The 16,479-nt window shown below is 41.8% G+C and overlaps 1 protein-coding gene across 1 annotated transcript in view; it reads left to right on the top strand.

The window, feature by feature from the left end:
- Positions 1 to 643: 643 nt before the first annotated feature.
- PRKAR2A (protein kinase cAMP-dependent type II regulatory subunit alpha) overlaps positions 644 to 16,479 on the top strand; it is a 55,731-nt gene continuing 39,895 nt past the window's right edge. Inside the window, exon 1 of the mRNA XM_058032064.1 lies at positions 644 to 1,012. Coding sequence (XP_057888047.1) covers positions 763 to 1,012 — 250 coding nt within the window. The 5' untranslated portion in view covers positions 644 to 762. The remainder of the gene's footprint in view (positions 1,013 to 16,479) is intronic.

The raw sequence follows: 16,479 nt of genomic DNA, 5'->3' as shown, positions 1-16,479 counted from the left end.
GGGCTGGATGCGGCACTCGGTGTCATGGTCTAGACACGGCGGTGTTTGGTCAAAGCTGAACTCACTGATCTCAGAGGTCTTTTCCAGCCTAATTGTTCCGTGATTCTGACAAGGAATGAGCGTACGGGGGCACTGATGTGAAGCCAGTGAAAAATAAAGACGCAGCAGCGACGGCCGGGAGGCGCCCGCCTGACCTGCGCCCTCCCCACACGCCGCCGCCAGCTGTGGCCCGGAGCTTTCCCATCACCGCTCGCAGCCGGCCCAACCCGCCGTGACCGGGGTTTAACGACTGCGGCGGGCGCAGAGAGGCGGGCGCCCATCAGTTTTTCAGAGAGCGGAATCATCCAGGCACGCACGCAGTGACCCGTCCCGTCCCTGCCGACTCTCCCCCGCTCCCCGTGCCCGGTGCCCGCTCCCGGTGCCCGCTCCCGGTGCCCGCTCCCGCCCCGGCCCCGCCATGCCCCGCCGTGACGCATGAGCCCCCCCGCCCCCGCGCACGCGCGGCCGCAGCCCCGCGCCCGCTCCCGCGCCCGCTCCGCGCCTGCGCCTCGGGGCCGCTCCCGCCCCGTCCCGTCCCTCCCCTCCGCGCCCCGCGGCTCGTGTGACCGGAGCGGCGGGAGTCGGTCCGCGCCCGTCTGGGAGGCCCTGAGCCCGCACCGCCACCGCCACCGGCACCGCCGGCCGCGGACGCGGGGAAGGGCGGACGGACGGAGGGAGGGTGGGAGGCAGGGAGGCGAGGCGGCCTCCCGGGTGTCCGGCACCATGAGCATCGAGATCCCGCCGGGCCTCACCGAGCTGCTGCAGGGCTACACGGTGGAGGTGCTGCGGCACCGGCCGTCCGACCTGCTGGGCTTCGCCGCCGAGTACTTCGCCCGCCTGCGGGATGCCCGCGACCAGGAGGCGGGCGGTGGCCGCAGGGTGGTCAGCTTCGACGGGGAGCCCATGCAGACCGAGTCCAACGGCGACGAGGAGCCAGACCGCGGCGACGACGAGTCCGACTCCGACTTCGAGCGTAAGTGCGGGGCTGCCGCGGAGGGAGCGCCGGGGGCGCGGGTCCTGCCGGGGGCTCCAGCCCGGGGCCGCCTCCCCGCCGTGCCCGGTGCCGCGGCCGCCGCCGCTGGGCAGGGCGGGCAGCGAGCAGGGATTGAATGGGGGAGAGGCTCCGCCGGCTCCCGCTGCCGCCGCTCCCCGTGGGCTCCGGCCGAGCTCCGGGAGCCCCGGATGGCCCCGGCTGTTGGGCCGGAGCCCCGTGCCGGGGGTGTCCGGCGCTGCCCCGGGCGGCCGGAGTGCCCCGGGGTCTGACCGGGTATCGCCGGGCAGCGAGCGCGCTGCCAAGCATGTGATAGGGAAGATCATGTGTTATTGTGCAACCTCTTCTGTGCTTATCTTTACATTTCTGTCTTTAAATCATCGTGGACGAGTGTGGTTGGGGTTTTTTCGCTGAAACTGGGGTGGTTTATTCCCGCTGTTGTGTATTTAAAGTGGCTGTTATAAAGCACTGAAATAACTTTCGTTATTTAGCAACATATTAAAATTCTAAGCCACTTGTATATTGCTGTTTATACTGCCAGCCTCGAAGATGGAAAAGATACTTAACCTGAGCTGGACAATGAAATGCCATTTGTGATACTGAAATTTTGATTCTGTCAGAATTGTACTGTGTGTTTTAGGCTATGCAGAGTGTTTGTAATCGAGCCTCTGTGAGAAGTTATTTAAAATGCCTGTGAATGGTGGTGCTTGGCACACCCAGAATTTTTTGGACTGAATACTTTCTCATTATTAGAAAGTAGCTTAAAGGGGAGGGAAAGGTGAGAAAAGGCGTGCTTTCCCTGAACTTTCAGTGCCCTCGATTGAAGGTCTTGTGCCCTTGACCTATAACGTAAAGGTTTCTGACTTTTATTGATAGAGGATCCTCTTTTAGACCAATTACTGGATGTCACCTTGTGGATGCAGTGTGCTCTTAACATCTACTCCCTGGTTAACAGTTTCAGAGAAGCAGGAAGGAATTAAGCTATGGAACAAATAATTGTTTTATATTAAGGAAGCATTGAGACACCAGCTATTTTTGCAGTGCTTTTTGGCTGGGAACTTCACAAAGTGAAACATATCTTAAGCTCATGAAAATCGACAAACAGGACATGGAATGTGCAAGAGGATAAGAGTGAAATGGACAGTCAGATTGAATTGAAAACCATTTTGCAGTCAGCATCTGGGTTTGGATGTTTTTACTCATGAGACAGAAGTTCTGTTTAGGGCATGAAGAATAATAGATAAAAGGTGAAGGGTGAAGGTGTAGGGTGAAGGGTGGACACTGGTGGTGACTGAATTGAATTTAAGGAAATGTTCAAATATGACCACAGATTTATGGAAATTACAAGTGATTTTTTGCCCTGCAACCATGTCAGCAGTATTTTCAAGCACCTAAATATGAAAGAAGTTAGACTTTCTTGTGAAATGTATTTTAAAATTAAGCTCCACATGGGAAAAATGTCAGATAGTTGGATGTAATTCTTAAAAATGTGCAATGTCTCTGGATTTAATATCTTCCTTAAAAAAAAGGAACCCAAAAAACAAAAAAACCCCCAACGAACAAAACCAATCAAAAAACCCACTCCACCAGAAAGTCTAATGTCTTTGGGTGCGGTTTTGCTATTTTGTGATCAGTTTACCTGAACTTGGGGTTTGAAATACCACCTTCAGGGAAATAAGTGTAAAATTTTATTTTTGAATGTTGCAGCTGCAGCTGGAGGGATCCTGTGAAGTTAAATGTTTTCAGATAAAAATGTTAAAATTTAATGGTGCCATACAGTTTTTCAAATGCAGCTTTCCGTAGCGAGGCTGTCCAGAGCAGAAGGGTGGTTCCTTTGCTTCATGTTTCTGCTTATCATCTTTCTATCTTAGTCAGAGAGAAAATTAAATTAACAAGGCTGGGCACTGTCACTTCTTGTAGTGGAGCCCTTTGTGCAAGTGCCACTGTCAGTAATGCTGTTTTGCTTCCTCTCTGAAAACCCAAGCTGTTCCCCCCTTGTGGCTTCCCAGGAACAGTGCCATGTTCTCTGTGACAGCAGGTGAGGATCCCTCCGGAGGGTCAGGGAAATGATTCTTTCCTGCATTGTTTAACAGTCACAGTCAACCATGGCTGTGTCTTATTTAGGTTTCTGTTGTAATGTTGTCTCTATCAATGAAAAATGTTAATTTAGAGGTTCTGGTTCCTGATCGCTGTCATAGGTAGGACAATACTTGGGCCTTGCAGAAGACAAGATCCTGGGTGCTTATATTGCTTTGTATTTAAAGAAGATGTGGAGATGGGGGAAGCATACACAATGGGAGAGCCAGATAATCTCATTGAATAGACCAAAATACTGTTTGTAAACACTGCAGTTTTTCATCTTAGGCAATTTAGAAAAGACTTTGGTGAATTTCACTGTGCTTTCCTGGGTTATGCTTTGTTACCTTTGAATTGCTGTGACAGGTCACATGTTTCCATGCCTGTTTATAAATAAAAAGGTGAAATTGACCAGTTGTTTTTTGTAAATGACTATGTTAAGGAAACTTACAGCTAGTTTAAACAATTACCCTTACTGTGTATGTTGGGAGTAGGAGAGATCTTTAGAAATAATGTGTTTTTGTTCGTGTGTGTGTCTGGCCCAGTATGAAATCTGTGTATGTCACTGGGCTGCGTCTGCACACTCAGACTGAGATAACACTGCAGATAAGTTATGTGGGGTTTTGTGTGCTGACTGCATATGGTTACAGAAACAAGTCAGAAGGAGGTCCTGGCCTTTGCTTTAAGCCTTGTGGCAAATGTCTTCAAGTAGCCATAGTGATGCCACAGTGGAACTCCATCCATGTGGTAAAAGTCACTGAAACTAGCTAGGCTACAAAAAAACCCTCCCAAACCTTGATTCTTTTAGGATGATCACTCTTAGGTGATGCTTAGGAAATTATTTCCAGGTTTGTGTTTCCTGTCTGACCCCCCTGGAGTTTCATCCTCGATTTTAACTGGTTTTGTACATGTGATCAAAGGGCATCAGGATGTGGCTGTTCAGCAGAGTGCATTGTACGGCGTGTGTGAAAATAAAATGGTGATTGTTGTGGGGGAGCCCTCAGAAACATTTATCCACTGGGCTGTGGCAGAGATTTTAAGAGATACCACGCTTTCCTCAGAGCCTTGATTTGTTAGGTTTAACTGAAAAATTGGGAAGTTGGGAGGGTTGGGAAAGGTGCAAAGCAAGGCCTTCAAAAATCAGCCTGAGAATGTAGCCAAGGACAGATACATATTCCTAAAGTGTGTCCTTGACCATGCCACTTGTACTTCTAACAAGCAGGCTCTGAATGGATGTGTTAAGGCTGAAATTAATGCCACAGAAATGGTCTGTTCACTGTTAAAATTACTGCTTTGGGAAAGCTCCTGTTGAGGAGCACACCTGAAGGAGGGCAGAGGCTCTGCTTCCCTGTCCCTTGAGGCTGTTGCACAAAAGTGCAAAGTGCTACACGATTAACTTACTGTTTTGTCTCATTTTTTGTAACAATAAAACCACCTACTTTATGCGTTCTTGGGAGTATTAAGTATAACTAACAGTGGCACCGAAATATTTTTGGGATTACACTGATTTGAGCAACTCGGATGTTTCAACTAATTACAATTATTTTATTGCAAATAGAATTTTTCCTTCTCAGGATTTTGCCTTGATATTGAAGGAAAGATGATGTGCTTTTCAGCTGCTCCCTGAGCAAAACAGAGCCCTTCTTAGTATTTTGCTTTTGAAATAATCCTGTTCAGTATGCTGCCTTGTTGTGATGGGAAATGGTGCATATGAATCTGGATGGGCCGGTGAAAAGATTCTTGAGCTCTGCATTGAGCTTCTCAGTTAAAATTCGAGGATTTGCTAAATGTCATCTTTAAAACATCACTAGAATATCTGAGCAGAAGAGAGTGGAGAAATGCTCGTTTACATCATTAGATCTTGAATGTGGTACAGAATAAGAGTTCAGTGCATCTTTGAAATATTTAACTATTTCATTGCTAATGGAAACACTTGATATTAAATGAAACCTGTTTTAGGTTGCCTATCTACTTATTCTTAAGCATCATTTGCTTATGCTTTCTTATTCTGAACTAATGTCCTGTGGAATTCCTCAGAAATCACTGTGTTACATCAATCACAAAGCATTTATGCTCTGCCTACATCAATTCACAGGTTAGGCATAACTCCTTGCTGTTTTCCTGAAATAATTCAATGAAATTTATTGAATTACAGGAATTGGATGATGTTAAAGCTTTTGCAGCATAGCATAAAAAGAATAGTGGTCCTTTTGAAAAATACTGTTCAAGTTTTTAGATATAAATCAGATTCATGGGGATTGCACATGTTGCTGTGAGATACCATCTTTAAAATTAAAGTACTTTGAAGTTTTTACCAGTGTTTTCACCTACCTACTTCATCCTTAACTGTTAATTAACTGGTAATACAGCACACTAGCTTTCTCTTCAAATGTGCAATATAAATTAAATCCAAAGAGTAGCAACTGTATTTAAAATCTAGGCAGCACAGTGAGCACTCTCATAATCTGATAATTACTAGTTCTGCATACCTTTTTTAAAGTAGTGGTTATAACAAAAGTGTTTTGTGCTCTCCATAAGTAGCCTCTAGATTTTTTGGGAGGTAGAGGAAAGAGCTGGGTTAATGGTTGGCTTCAGTGATCTTAAAGGTCTTTTCCACTTTAAACAATTCTATGATCTGATTGCATTGAACCTTTGAATTTGGTATACAAAGAAAAGAAATGCACATTCCTGCTTTATGTTCTGAAAGGTATGTTCAAACAAGCCTAGTGACCAGAAGGTATAGAAGAAGCTTTCATTGGTCTCCTTCAATGGCATGAAATCAATTGTAAAATAAAAGTATTAGTGATGCATCTGTGCTTTAAGAGGAATAGATCTCTGCATTTAATTTTCTAATTATATTAATTTTTGGCAACACAATATCTTGAATGTGTTTAACATAAATATGAACTGAAGGACTACTGTTGTGCAGCTGCTGTACTTGTATATGTCTTTGCTTTTACAGAGGCAGTTCTGCATCACTTAAATCTGAAGGATTAAGTAGAGTAGCTGCTGTTAGTACTAATGGAACTTCACTCCCTCTATTTGTCTTGTTCTCATGGGGGAATTTTGAAGATAAACTAAGTATTAAGGGAGACTGATTTTACTTCTTTTTAGTTGTTTGGACAGAGCATGTAAATACTTTTTTTTTTCCGCCGGAGGCCTTTTTGTTTCTGTATTTGTTTATCACAATAAAATTGCTTTTCAGCATTTGTTCTTAAGGTTGCAATTACTGTATTACAAGGTTAGACTAGGAATGTTTTGAACTAAGTGATGTAGTTGTAAGGAAGCCACCAATTGTAGCTCATGGGACTTGAAGGAATGTTTCATCAGTAGTCCTCTGTGCAAAGGAAATTTAATGACAGTGTGTCTGTAATACATCCTTACCTGAGACAGTAAAAGAACTAGAAGTGTGAAGCAAAGGGCTAAAAGGTCCTGACTGGCTGAGAAACAGAGAATTATAATGGGTTTGACTGAAATTCAGATATCCCTGGATATTGCTAAATGTGTATTGGTTTTCATCAGGAAGGATGAGCTTCTATGTTAATTATCAAAGCTAAATTTATTGCAATTTTGACATAGTACACGTAGAGCTGTTTTTAATGTCTTGCCCTCAGAACTGTTAATATTCCTGTAACATCTATTAGATATTCCTTACAATCTCTTGAGAAATATACCCTCTTACTTCAGTTTGTAGTTAGTGGTTTGACATAATTGTTCTGCTTTAAGTGATCATTGTGTCCTAAAATGTGAAGAGGCATGCAGTATTTTCTTTGTTTAAAATTTCATTTAAATTCGTATTTGTAGTCTGTTGCATACCAGTAACCTTTCACATAACTCCTAAGCTTATTTTCAGAAAGAGCTTTAGATAGTTGCTATAACTGTACAGATGAATTCTTGACTGTTTCTGCTCTGTTGATATTCTGCAGTTACTCTGTGTATGAGCTTATGAAAGAGCATAACTAACTATGAAGTGGGTAACTAGCCATTAGAAATAATTGCTGAATTCTTAAAAGCCTGAGTTTCCATGTTGAGGAAGTTTATTGTAAGAAAAGTTGTAAGAAACTTCTGAAATGGTGTTTTTCTAGCTGGTTCTAAAATTAAGGCAAAGGAAGATACTGTATATCAGTACTAGATATTGTACTGAACATTAGCTTCTGTTTAACTTTGCTATTTTTTGTTCATTTAATAAACTAATATTAGAATTGAGACAATTCTGTCAGCGTTCCCCTCATGCTAATACTGAAATTTTCTGGTACCCTCTTACCTAAAATAGAACAATGGAGATCTCGGGGAAGAGGAGGAGACAGCAGAGAACAAGCTCACTTGGAGCTATTCACCAGTCAGTCATTAAAAACCTTAATGTCTGACAGAGCAGTTGCTCATTATTCAAATGAAGACTGGAAATGTAGCCAAGATGAGCTATGAATGTTTCCCACTGGCTTCAGTAACGTTTTCAGCTTCATGAATGATCATTCATATTTTCTTGTGAAAGAAGAGGGAGACAGTAATGAATATAACTCAACAAACGTGCTGGTTCCTTTTTTTAGAGTGATGTTATTCCTTCCTCTGTGATGGTTCTGTACATTCCTTTAGTTATGGTTCTTTGTGTTCCATGCCTGTCTTTGCATCAGTACTTCTTTGGTATGTAACAATTGTTTGGTGGTTTTTGATCCATCAAGATTCTTTGATTCATGCAGATTTAATTTTTTCCTGAGGTACTGTCAGTTCCACAGCAAATAGTGTGTACTCTTCTCCAGTCTGCAATTTTCATGTCTTTCTACCTCACTGTAATATGAAACAGAGAAGGGAAATAATAAATCAAAAAACATTGGTTAGAAAAGCAACTGGGGGGAAATCTGGGAAATCTGAGTGTGGACAAAATGCTCTTGCATAAAAGACCTGCATAGTCTTACTATGATAGTAATACTAATAAAGGTTGTGTGCTTATGAGATCCTTTAATGCAAAAGCTTTTTTTTCCTTTTAAAAATATGGATCTGAAAGAGGGGCCATTGGATAGAAACTCCAGAAATCCACTGTGCAGAACAAGCTGCAGTTTTGTGGTCATTGGTGTTTTACCATGAGAATTGTGGAGATGATGGCAGTGTTCTCTGCTGTAGCGGGAAGGATGCTTACAAGAGAGAGGAGGTTTAGAGGAAAGCACCCTGTCTTACAATTTTCACACTGCTAGGATTTGGCCTCTGTCTCATAAATACACAATAAATCATGTATAGCAAAGGCCAGCATTTATTAGTAGCAGTTTTGCTGCTAGTCCTTTCCATACATTTCTTTTCTCTGTAGAAATGGGAAATGATTGAGAGTGGCAGCTGTCTGTGCATAGATGTGGAAATTCCTTTTAGGGGAGAAATCATCTTCAGGAGCAGCTCTTCAGGGCATGAGGTAGGGACTTGCAGGTATTCCTTCTGTAGCATTGTTTTTATTGTTATTTAAAACCAACAACCACCTTGGGGTTTATTTTGTAAGAAACGTTCAGGCACTCTCTCTTCTCTCCTTTTATTTCCTGGTGGCTTGCAGAACAGCTTTGCTTCTGTTCAGAAATGGTCTCCAGCCTGCAGGGGCTGGCATGATGTCAGCTTTTGGTGTGAGGTCATCTTACAGAAGTCTGGAACCCTGCATTGCTTTTTGCGTGTTAGTGAAGGGATGTCAGATCAGGGGCCTGACCAGCAGAACTGAGCAAATTGTCACAAAATGCCACTCTGAGCTGCTGTGTGGATTAGGATTGCAGGTTGGAGGAAAGTGCATGTTCTTCCAGCAGTCCCTGTTCTGTCCTTCTGGATCTGAGCCTTGTCCTTGCAGAACATTGTGAAAACATGTGTGGAGCCTGTGTGGGGAATGAAATGTGGGTTTTGGATGAGGGTTGAGAAACTGCTTGGTAGTTTTCCTCTGTATTTTTGAATCAACTGTGGTGCCAATTTCCTCATTCTTGGTGATTGCATATTGACAAACCGCTATAAAGCAGGATGTCACAATGGCTCTTCATTTCCATTTTGGTTCTTCCTCCCTTGGGACAGCATATTGTTTTCTGCTTCCTATTGAGAAAACTGTGTTCCATAGAAGATTTTTTTTTTAAAAAGATACAAATATTTTTGTGTTATTTTTCCTGGTGAGGCTCCAGTAAACACTTATTTTTGTGGCAACACTTGTGCTAATTATGATCGTTCAGGAAGAATTGCTTCCTCAAGGACATTTGTAGTGAAGGAGCTGGTTCTCATGGGTATGGGGGTACCCCTCTCTGCAAGATTTCTCTTGTACAGCCCTGGAATGAAAATGATAAGATTTAGCTGCCCCTTTATTAATTTTTTTTCAGAAAAAAATAATTGTTCAGAAACAATTTTCAAACATTTGATGTTACCAGTGTTTCTGATTAAAATGTTTAAGTATTTGTAAGACTCACAGGGTTCTCAGGTTCATAAATTATGAAAGATGGCTTATTAGAATAGATTAATATTTAGTCTTCTATCTTTCACACCTTTAGGGAGGGGTGGGGAAAAATGCCATGTGTAGTTTTGTTATAAAATGCTAAAAATTAATTGCATTCAGAGTGGGGACATTCAGGGACCAATTTTTGTAGTGTTAAACATTCCTGGATACCATGTTTTTAATTCTAATTTTAAGATCCTGTAACTTTATGATAAAAAGCCACAAAGATGACTTGTATTTTTTATGAGCATCTCTTAAATCCCTGTGAAGTAATTTTAATTTCTTACTGCTGGAAACATATAATTATTAGCTATTTTACCAATTTTTTCATATCACTATGAAATAATATAACTTTGCATCATGTGTGCTGATTTTGCTAGTGGTTTTAGCTTTTCTTAGCTTTCCATAGCTGGATGATCTGCAGCGTGTACATTTGTTGTGAAGCACTGTGTGACTCGGGGGAGTTGTATCCTAGAAGTTCTGCTCCTAAAAATCAATTCATCTGGAAGCTGAACCATGCAGCACTTGCCACCTGCTGTGCCTCAGTTTGGTCAGGGAATTTTTTATCGTTGCATCCAAAAATTGTCAGAATGAATGTTCTTTGTCCAAGGCTCTTGCTGAGACTTTGGACGTCCACGAGCAGATTTGGCACAGTGCTCAGGGACCTGGCTCAGTAGTGGATGGAGCAGTGTTGGGTTTGTGGTTGGACTCCATCAATTATCTTAAAGGTGTTTTCCAACCTAAGTGTCTCTATAAAGAGGATTTTCCTTGGTCTGGGTAGAACACAGTGATATTTTTTACAATTATCCCTGCTTAGGATACAGAACATATGTCTGCCTTCACCCTTCCTCTTTCCCAAAAATCCTCTTCCTGTGAAAGTGCACAGGATGCAATTACTGGAAGTGTGTGTGGGGGGCTGTCTTGTCAAAATACATTTTCACATGGAGATGATTCTTTTTACAGCTATATGTTGTAAGTAACTGTTGAATGTTGATATAATGTTGTTAGAAGTGTAAATCTGAAGGAAGAAAAGCTATGAAACACTTTATTTTGAGATGCAGTACAGAAGTTGTTCTTGCTTACTAATTTGGTTGTGTACCATAACCTAAAGATTGACCACATTAGGAGATTAAAGTTTTAAATTTTAAAACATACATATTTATAATCCACTCAAATTTATTTATGCTTTATTTACTAAAAGAAGCTGTAATCAAATTATATCTCAATGAAACAAGGTTCACTTGTGAATTACTGATGAATATATTGTACTGGCAGTGAAGTAGTACTTCATGTTCTGTGCTCATAATATCACAAAATTGCCAGAGATGTTAATGATGCTTCTGTAGAATCTCTCATTCTGCTGTGTACATTCTGCCTGATCAGTTTGTGTCACCCCTCAGTCCTCTGGCTGCCACCCTCCTGCAGAGCCTGTGCTGGCTGCTGGAGAGGCGCTGGGTGCAATTCACATTTTGTCACTAGAAAAGCACCAGACAAGAAAAGGATCATCAATTGTAGAGTCAGTTGTGCTCACGTGGAGGATCCTGCACCTTAGGGATGAGGGAAAGCAAGGCAGAAAACCTGGTGTGTGTCCAGTGTTGTGACTCTGAAACCCCCACTACAGCATAAAATCCTGTAAATCCAGTGTACCTCTTCTATCACCATTGTAGATAAATCTGTATATAGCAAGGACACAAACTGTGAATTGGTGTGGAGGTTCTGGTGTGTTGGTTTTTGCTTTGCCTTTTTATTTTATTTGTTTTTTAAGTGGAGAGCAAATCAGTTCCAAGTATATGTAGAACATATAAGCAACTGGTTTCTGGTTTGGGTTATTAAAAATGTGGTGTGACATATTATACAATTCTTTTTCTACGATTTTTTTAAATGTATCATCATATAGGAACACCAGTTCTTTGAATGAATTTTCTGTAATTTCAGAGATCAACAATACATCATCAGTCTTTTTTAAGCACTTAATATAAATCCACCAAAACTGTAAAAATCAGACTTGCAAAAGAATTGAGCCAGCTTTTTATACGAAAGACTGGTTTGAGAAAGGTAATTTGCAAACTGTTCAGGCAAGAATGAACCTTCAGAGGTGATTACTTGTGCAGGATAGAGTGCTAAATCCTAGAAAGGTCGTAGCTGATCAGCTGATAATAGATGCCTTTTGTGACTCTGGCTAAGCTGGCTGATACTCCTGCTGAGGGTTGTCCAGGATGTGGATGCCCCTTGATTTTTATGTGGCATTATTTGAATAAGTAGTAGTTTGGTATGTTGCAGTAGTGTCAATACTGAACATTTTTAAAAATGCCCCAGGAAGTGCTCACTTTGCAGTTACGAAGAATGTGCCCACAGTAAGAAACCTGTAGAAGCCCAGGCTATTTCTCAGCCTTGCTTTTCCTGCCTTTCTTCCCTTAAAAAAACTCAGCCAAACAAATTAAGCCCCAACAGCCTAAAATCTGTGCAGTGGCTGTGTCAGAATTTGTAGTTATCTACCTGGAAAAAGGATACCTGAAACTAGATCCATCTACCTGCAGATGATTTGCATTGGAAGATAAACTGGAAGCAAAGCATGAACTTTATTAAGCTGTTGAGGATCTCTGTGCAATTTCAGAATGGTTGAGTTTGGAAGGTGCCTCTGGAGGTCTTGCCTGGCCCCTTTTGTGAGGCAGGACTGCCTGTAGTGGTTGCCCAGGACCACATCCAGGTGACTTTTCAATTTCTTAGGGGGGGGAGGCTCCAGAACCTCTCTGGGCAATTTATGCCAGTGTATGGCCCCCCTGGCAGTAAAAAAGTGCTTCCTGATGTTCAGGTAGACCCTTTCTGGATTAACCTTGTGGCCACTGGCTCTTGTCCTGCTCTGAGTGCCAGAGAGGAGAAACTGCCTCCATTGTCCTTCAGTGCCCTTCAGGTACTGATAAGAACTCCTGTGAGCCTTATCTTCTCTAGGCTGACAGTCCAGCTTTTTCAGTCTGTCCTCACTCCAGAGATGCTTCATGTCCCCTCATCTTCTTTGTGGCCCTTTGCTGGACTCTGTCCAAGCAAACCTCAGTATTTCCATGAGGTTTTTGTTCTGGGGAGCCTGGAGCTGGACAGGGAGCTCCAGGTGTGACCTCACCAGGGCTGAGTAGGAGATGTCACTGTCATATTTTCTGAAAAATCCTTTTGCCAGGATTTCTTCTCCTGGGAAGATAAGAAGCCTCAGAGAAAAAAAAATATTATCTCATTTGCTTCTCCCTGTTCTTCTGCTTTGGAATGTGGCTGGAGAGTGTTTACCAACAGGTGCATGTTTGATTGGTTTCATGTGGATTGTTTTTACTTAATGACCAATCACCATCTGCTGTGTTGGACTCTGAGGAGTCAATCACGATTTTTTCATTATCATTCTTTGTAGCCTTCTGTCTGTATCCTTTCTCTATTCTCTAGTATAGCTTTACTATTTAGTATTCTTTAATATTATATAAATATAATACAATAATAAATTAGCCATCTAAGGACATGGAGTCAGATTCACTCCTCTCTCACCTCATCCTGGGGACCCCTGCAAGTACCATAGAGGAGGGAAGGACCACATCCCTGACACAGCAACGCTGCATCAGAAGCTGTCCAGAGTACCCTGGCACATAAATGTGTGCTTATGCCTTGAGTTAAATGTGGATGTGTGAGATTAAGCTCTGAATCAGCTTGAAGTGACACTTGATTGAAATTTCTTGTGCTCTTTTATTCAGATCAAATCAGATGACAGCACAACCTATTGCAGTTTTATCTTATGTAAAAACACAGTATGTTTCATCATTCAAATGTCAGCAGGAATTGGTAATGAAATACCAATACTTCATTGGTAATGGAGTGACCCAGGCAAAGAACAATGGGCTTTTATGTGCCTGTTGTATCTGTAGGATGCTATTCTTAAATTTTACCTAGATTCCTGTAATTAATCAATTCTGAACTGAGGTTGACCTGGCAGATGTAACATGCCTGCTGGGTATGACACACCAGGCTCTCTCCATGCTGCTGGTTGTTTCTGCTGAGCTTCAAATCTCTTGTTCCATATTTTTCTTATAAATTGCTCTTTTGTAGAAGTAATTCAGTTGTTTCATACTGTCACATGAGATACACCTGACTGTGAGGGTGACTCCAACCTATTTTGTCTGAGACTAAACAGCTCAGAGGTGAAAGGAAAAGCTTCTTAGGCTGCATCTCATCTGCAGCTGCCCATGATAATTTTTCTTTTCTGTTGTAGTCCAAACTTAAGCAGATCAGCTGCACATCACTGATGGAAAAGGCTGAGACCAGCCCAGCCCTTTTTTTCCTTGACATTGACACAGATTGGAAGTGCTGCTGCAATCAGTGGTCAGCAATAGGTTTGTTGTGTTCTCAGATTTGGGACTGAAACCCAGCTCTGCCTTCTCAGTTTCTTTACTTTCCTACCCTTCCATCAAATGGTGGCAGATCTGCAAGTGCAGGCTTGAGACTGAGCATACACATTGAGTGTGTGCACGCTCTGAACACAAACAATTGTGTCTTCCCCTTCTGTTAACTCCCTTATCTGTGTTGGGAGCTGCTCTGAAGCTAAGAGGATCCAGTAATCCAATTAGTCTATCAGAGGAGGACACTGCATCATGATGACTCTGTTCTGATGTTGCCTCTACTTGCATAATTATTTTTGTGATGGTATAACTGTGTACCTTTATGGCTTGTCGTCTTGAATTTTGGCTTTGTGTTTGTTACACTACAGTGGCGAAAGTGGTGGCATATAAATTCATCAAGGAATTGTGTATTTCATGAAAAGCAAGTGTTGCTGTTCTTAGAGTTCCTTTGTCATTCTTACATACTGATAGACTGAAATTTCTTGCAGCTTACCTGAGACCAGTTTGTCAGTGTAACAACCAGTTGCTTGTATTTGTTTTGTGTGTATAAACCTGCACACACACACATACAATTTTCTCTGTCTGTAGATTGCTGCTCACTGCTCCATTTGTCAGAAATTTAAAGCAGAGTATCAGCAGAAAATATGCAGGTGACTGGGAAAATGTAATTTTGTGTTACCATGGTTTGGCAAGAATTTGAAGCAGATGATAATGCTGTTGACTCAGGGTTGGGTGGGTTTTTTTTAATTCCAAGAAAAGGTAACTATATTGTTCATTCTCAAATAATTAGTCTAACATTGTAGGAAAGTATCTTAATTCACTGAGTGCACCTGTTAATTGAATTTTTATTCAGGTGCTCTTATGTCCTTAGCAATGCTTGAGTTTTAGATTTTTATAAATGCTTTGAGCTTTATTACACCATTTTGTTTGTACTGAGGTTCAATTGTCATTGTCCCCTTTTGTGTACAAGTTAAATTTGCTTAAGTATCTATCCTAGTGAAAGATGTGAGTGCTCAGTTGTATCAATTTGTTGTCTCTCTTTGAAAATTATGGCTGAATATGAACCATATTTTGCTTATAAGTAGTTTAGGGTGCTAGTAAATTATATTAGTTATGGATATGATAGTCAATATTTGATTTCTCAAGATAGCTTTTATATCCTGATACTGCATTATTTAAAGACACTATCAGTCTCAGTAGGACTTTATGCTGAGCCTGCCAAGCAGCTGCCAAGTGCAGATAGCCAACATTTACATTCTGTGTTGTGTGATGGTAGCTGTGACATGATTCCAATTAAAAGCTTGGTCTGCACACTGCAGATGTCTTCTGAATATTAATGTGCACTACAGATAGAGCAGATGGAATCTCTTTAAAATACAATGCAGTGAATGTAAAATTGTGTTTCTGGTGAAAACTGATAGGCAGTCAAAAATTTTCTTATTTCTCTCTTTTTCATTGCTAACCCACAAGAATATCTGTGCATCATCATCATATTTCTTTACATATAGGAGGAAATCAACTCTTCATTATACATTCAAATAAACATACAGAATTATGCCATATTGAAGTTTTCTCAAATGCCAGATGTACCTAGAAAAATATTAGGAGTACATGCAACGTTTCCTGTGCCTTAAAATATGCCTCTGCCTAGAGGACAGATAATAGTTGAAATATAGGATATCTATGAGTTATTTGAGGAGTTGCTCACTGGAAAAGGCCCTGTAAAAGTGTATATACAGGTGTATGTGTGTTTAACTGGGATCTGGAAGTGTTCTGTGCAGTGTATTAGGAAAAGTCCATCCTGCACAGGTAGGGTAGAACAAAACTGGGGAATGTAGAGAATGACAAGGACATCAGGGGTGCACTGTAACCCCAAAGTTCACTGTCAGGACAGAGCAGCAATCCAGCTGGGAAAGTGTGTATTACAGGAGACACAAAGTAAAGCCGTGGTTGTAGGAATTGGTTAAAGGCCTTAAAAACAAGCAGGGTAAGTGTGATACAGAAACTGAAAGTAGGAGAGTTTCTGTGGGAGTGGAATTGTAACTCTCTTTGCAGCTGCATTTGTCTTCTCCTCTGGGGCAGAATGGAGGTTGTGAGGGGAAGGGTACAGGGGGAAGAGGTTGTAGAAAAGGCAGTGACAGGAGGTGTGAAATACCTGGAGCCATGCACTGCTTCACTTGTGCCATTACCATAGCTGTCACATGCATGTCTTGCACTCTTTTCAGACTTAATTTTACAGCTGCTTATTCCTGAGGCTGTATACACACTAAAGCCAGTGCCAGTGACAAAATTTGTCTTCATGATGTTTGAAAAATCCTAAGTACCCTGAAGTATTAATCCTCCTGCCTCATCCATCTCTGATCTCTGGTGGATCAGGGGACTGGTGAATAAAAAGGTGAGGTTTGAACGCAGAACTGGTGGAATAGGAGGGGTTAGTCAGCCTTGGAAAAGGAGGAGGATTTCTGTTCTCTGCCACTGCATCTGGTCATGGGGGTGATTTGCCCATGTTTCTTACTGATTGGGAAATGTGGTTCCCTACATAAGATGTCAATATCTTTTTCTGT

The sequence above is a fragment of the Melospiza georgiana genome, chromosome 11 (genome assembly GCF_028018845.1).
Source record: "Melospiza georgiana isolate bMelGeo1 chromosome 11, bMelGeo1.pri, whole genome shotgun sequence".
Taxonomy (NCBI): Eukaryota; Metazoa; Chordata; class Aves; order Passeriformes; family Passerellidae; genus Melospiza; species Melospiza georgiana.
This window is presented reverse-complemented; position numbering and strand designations above follow the sequence as displayed.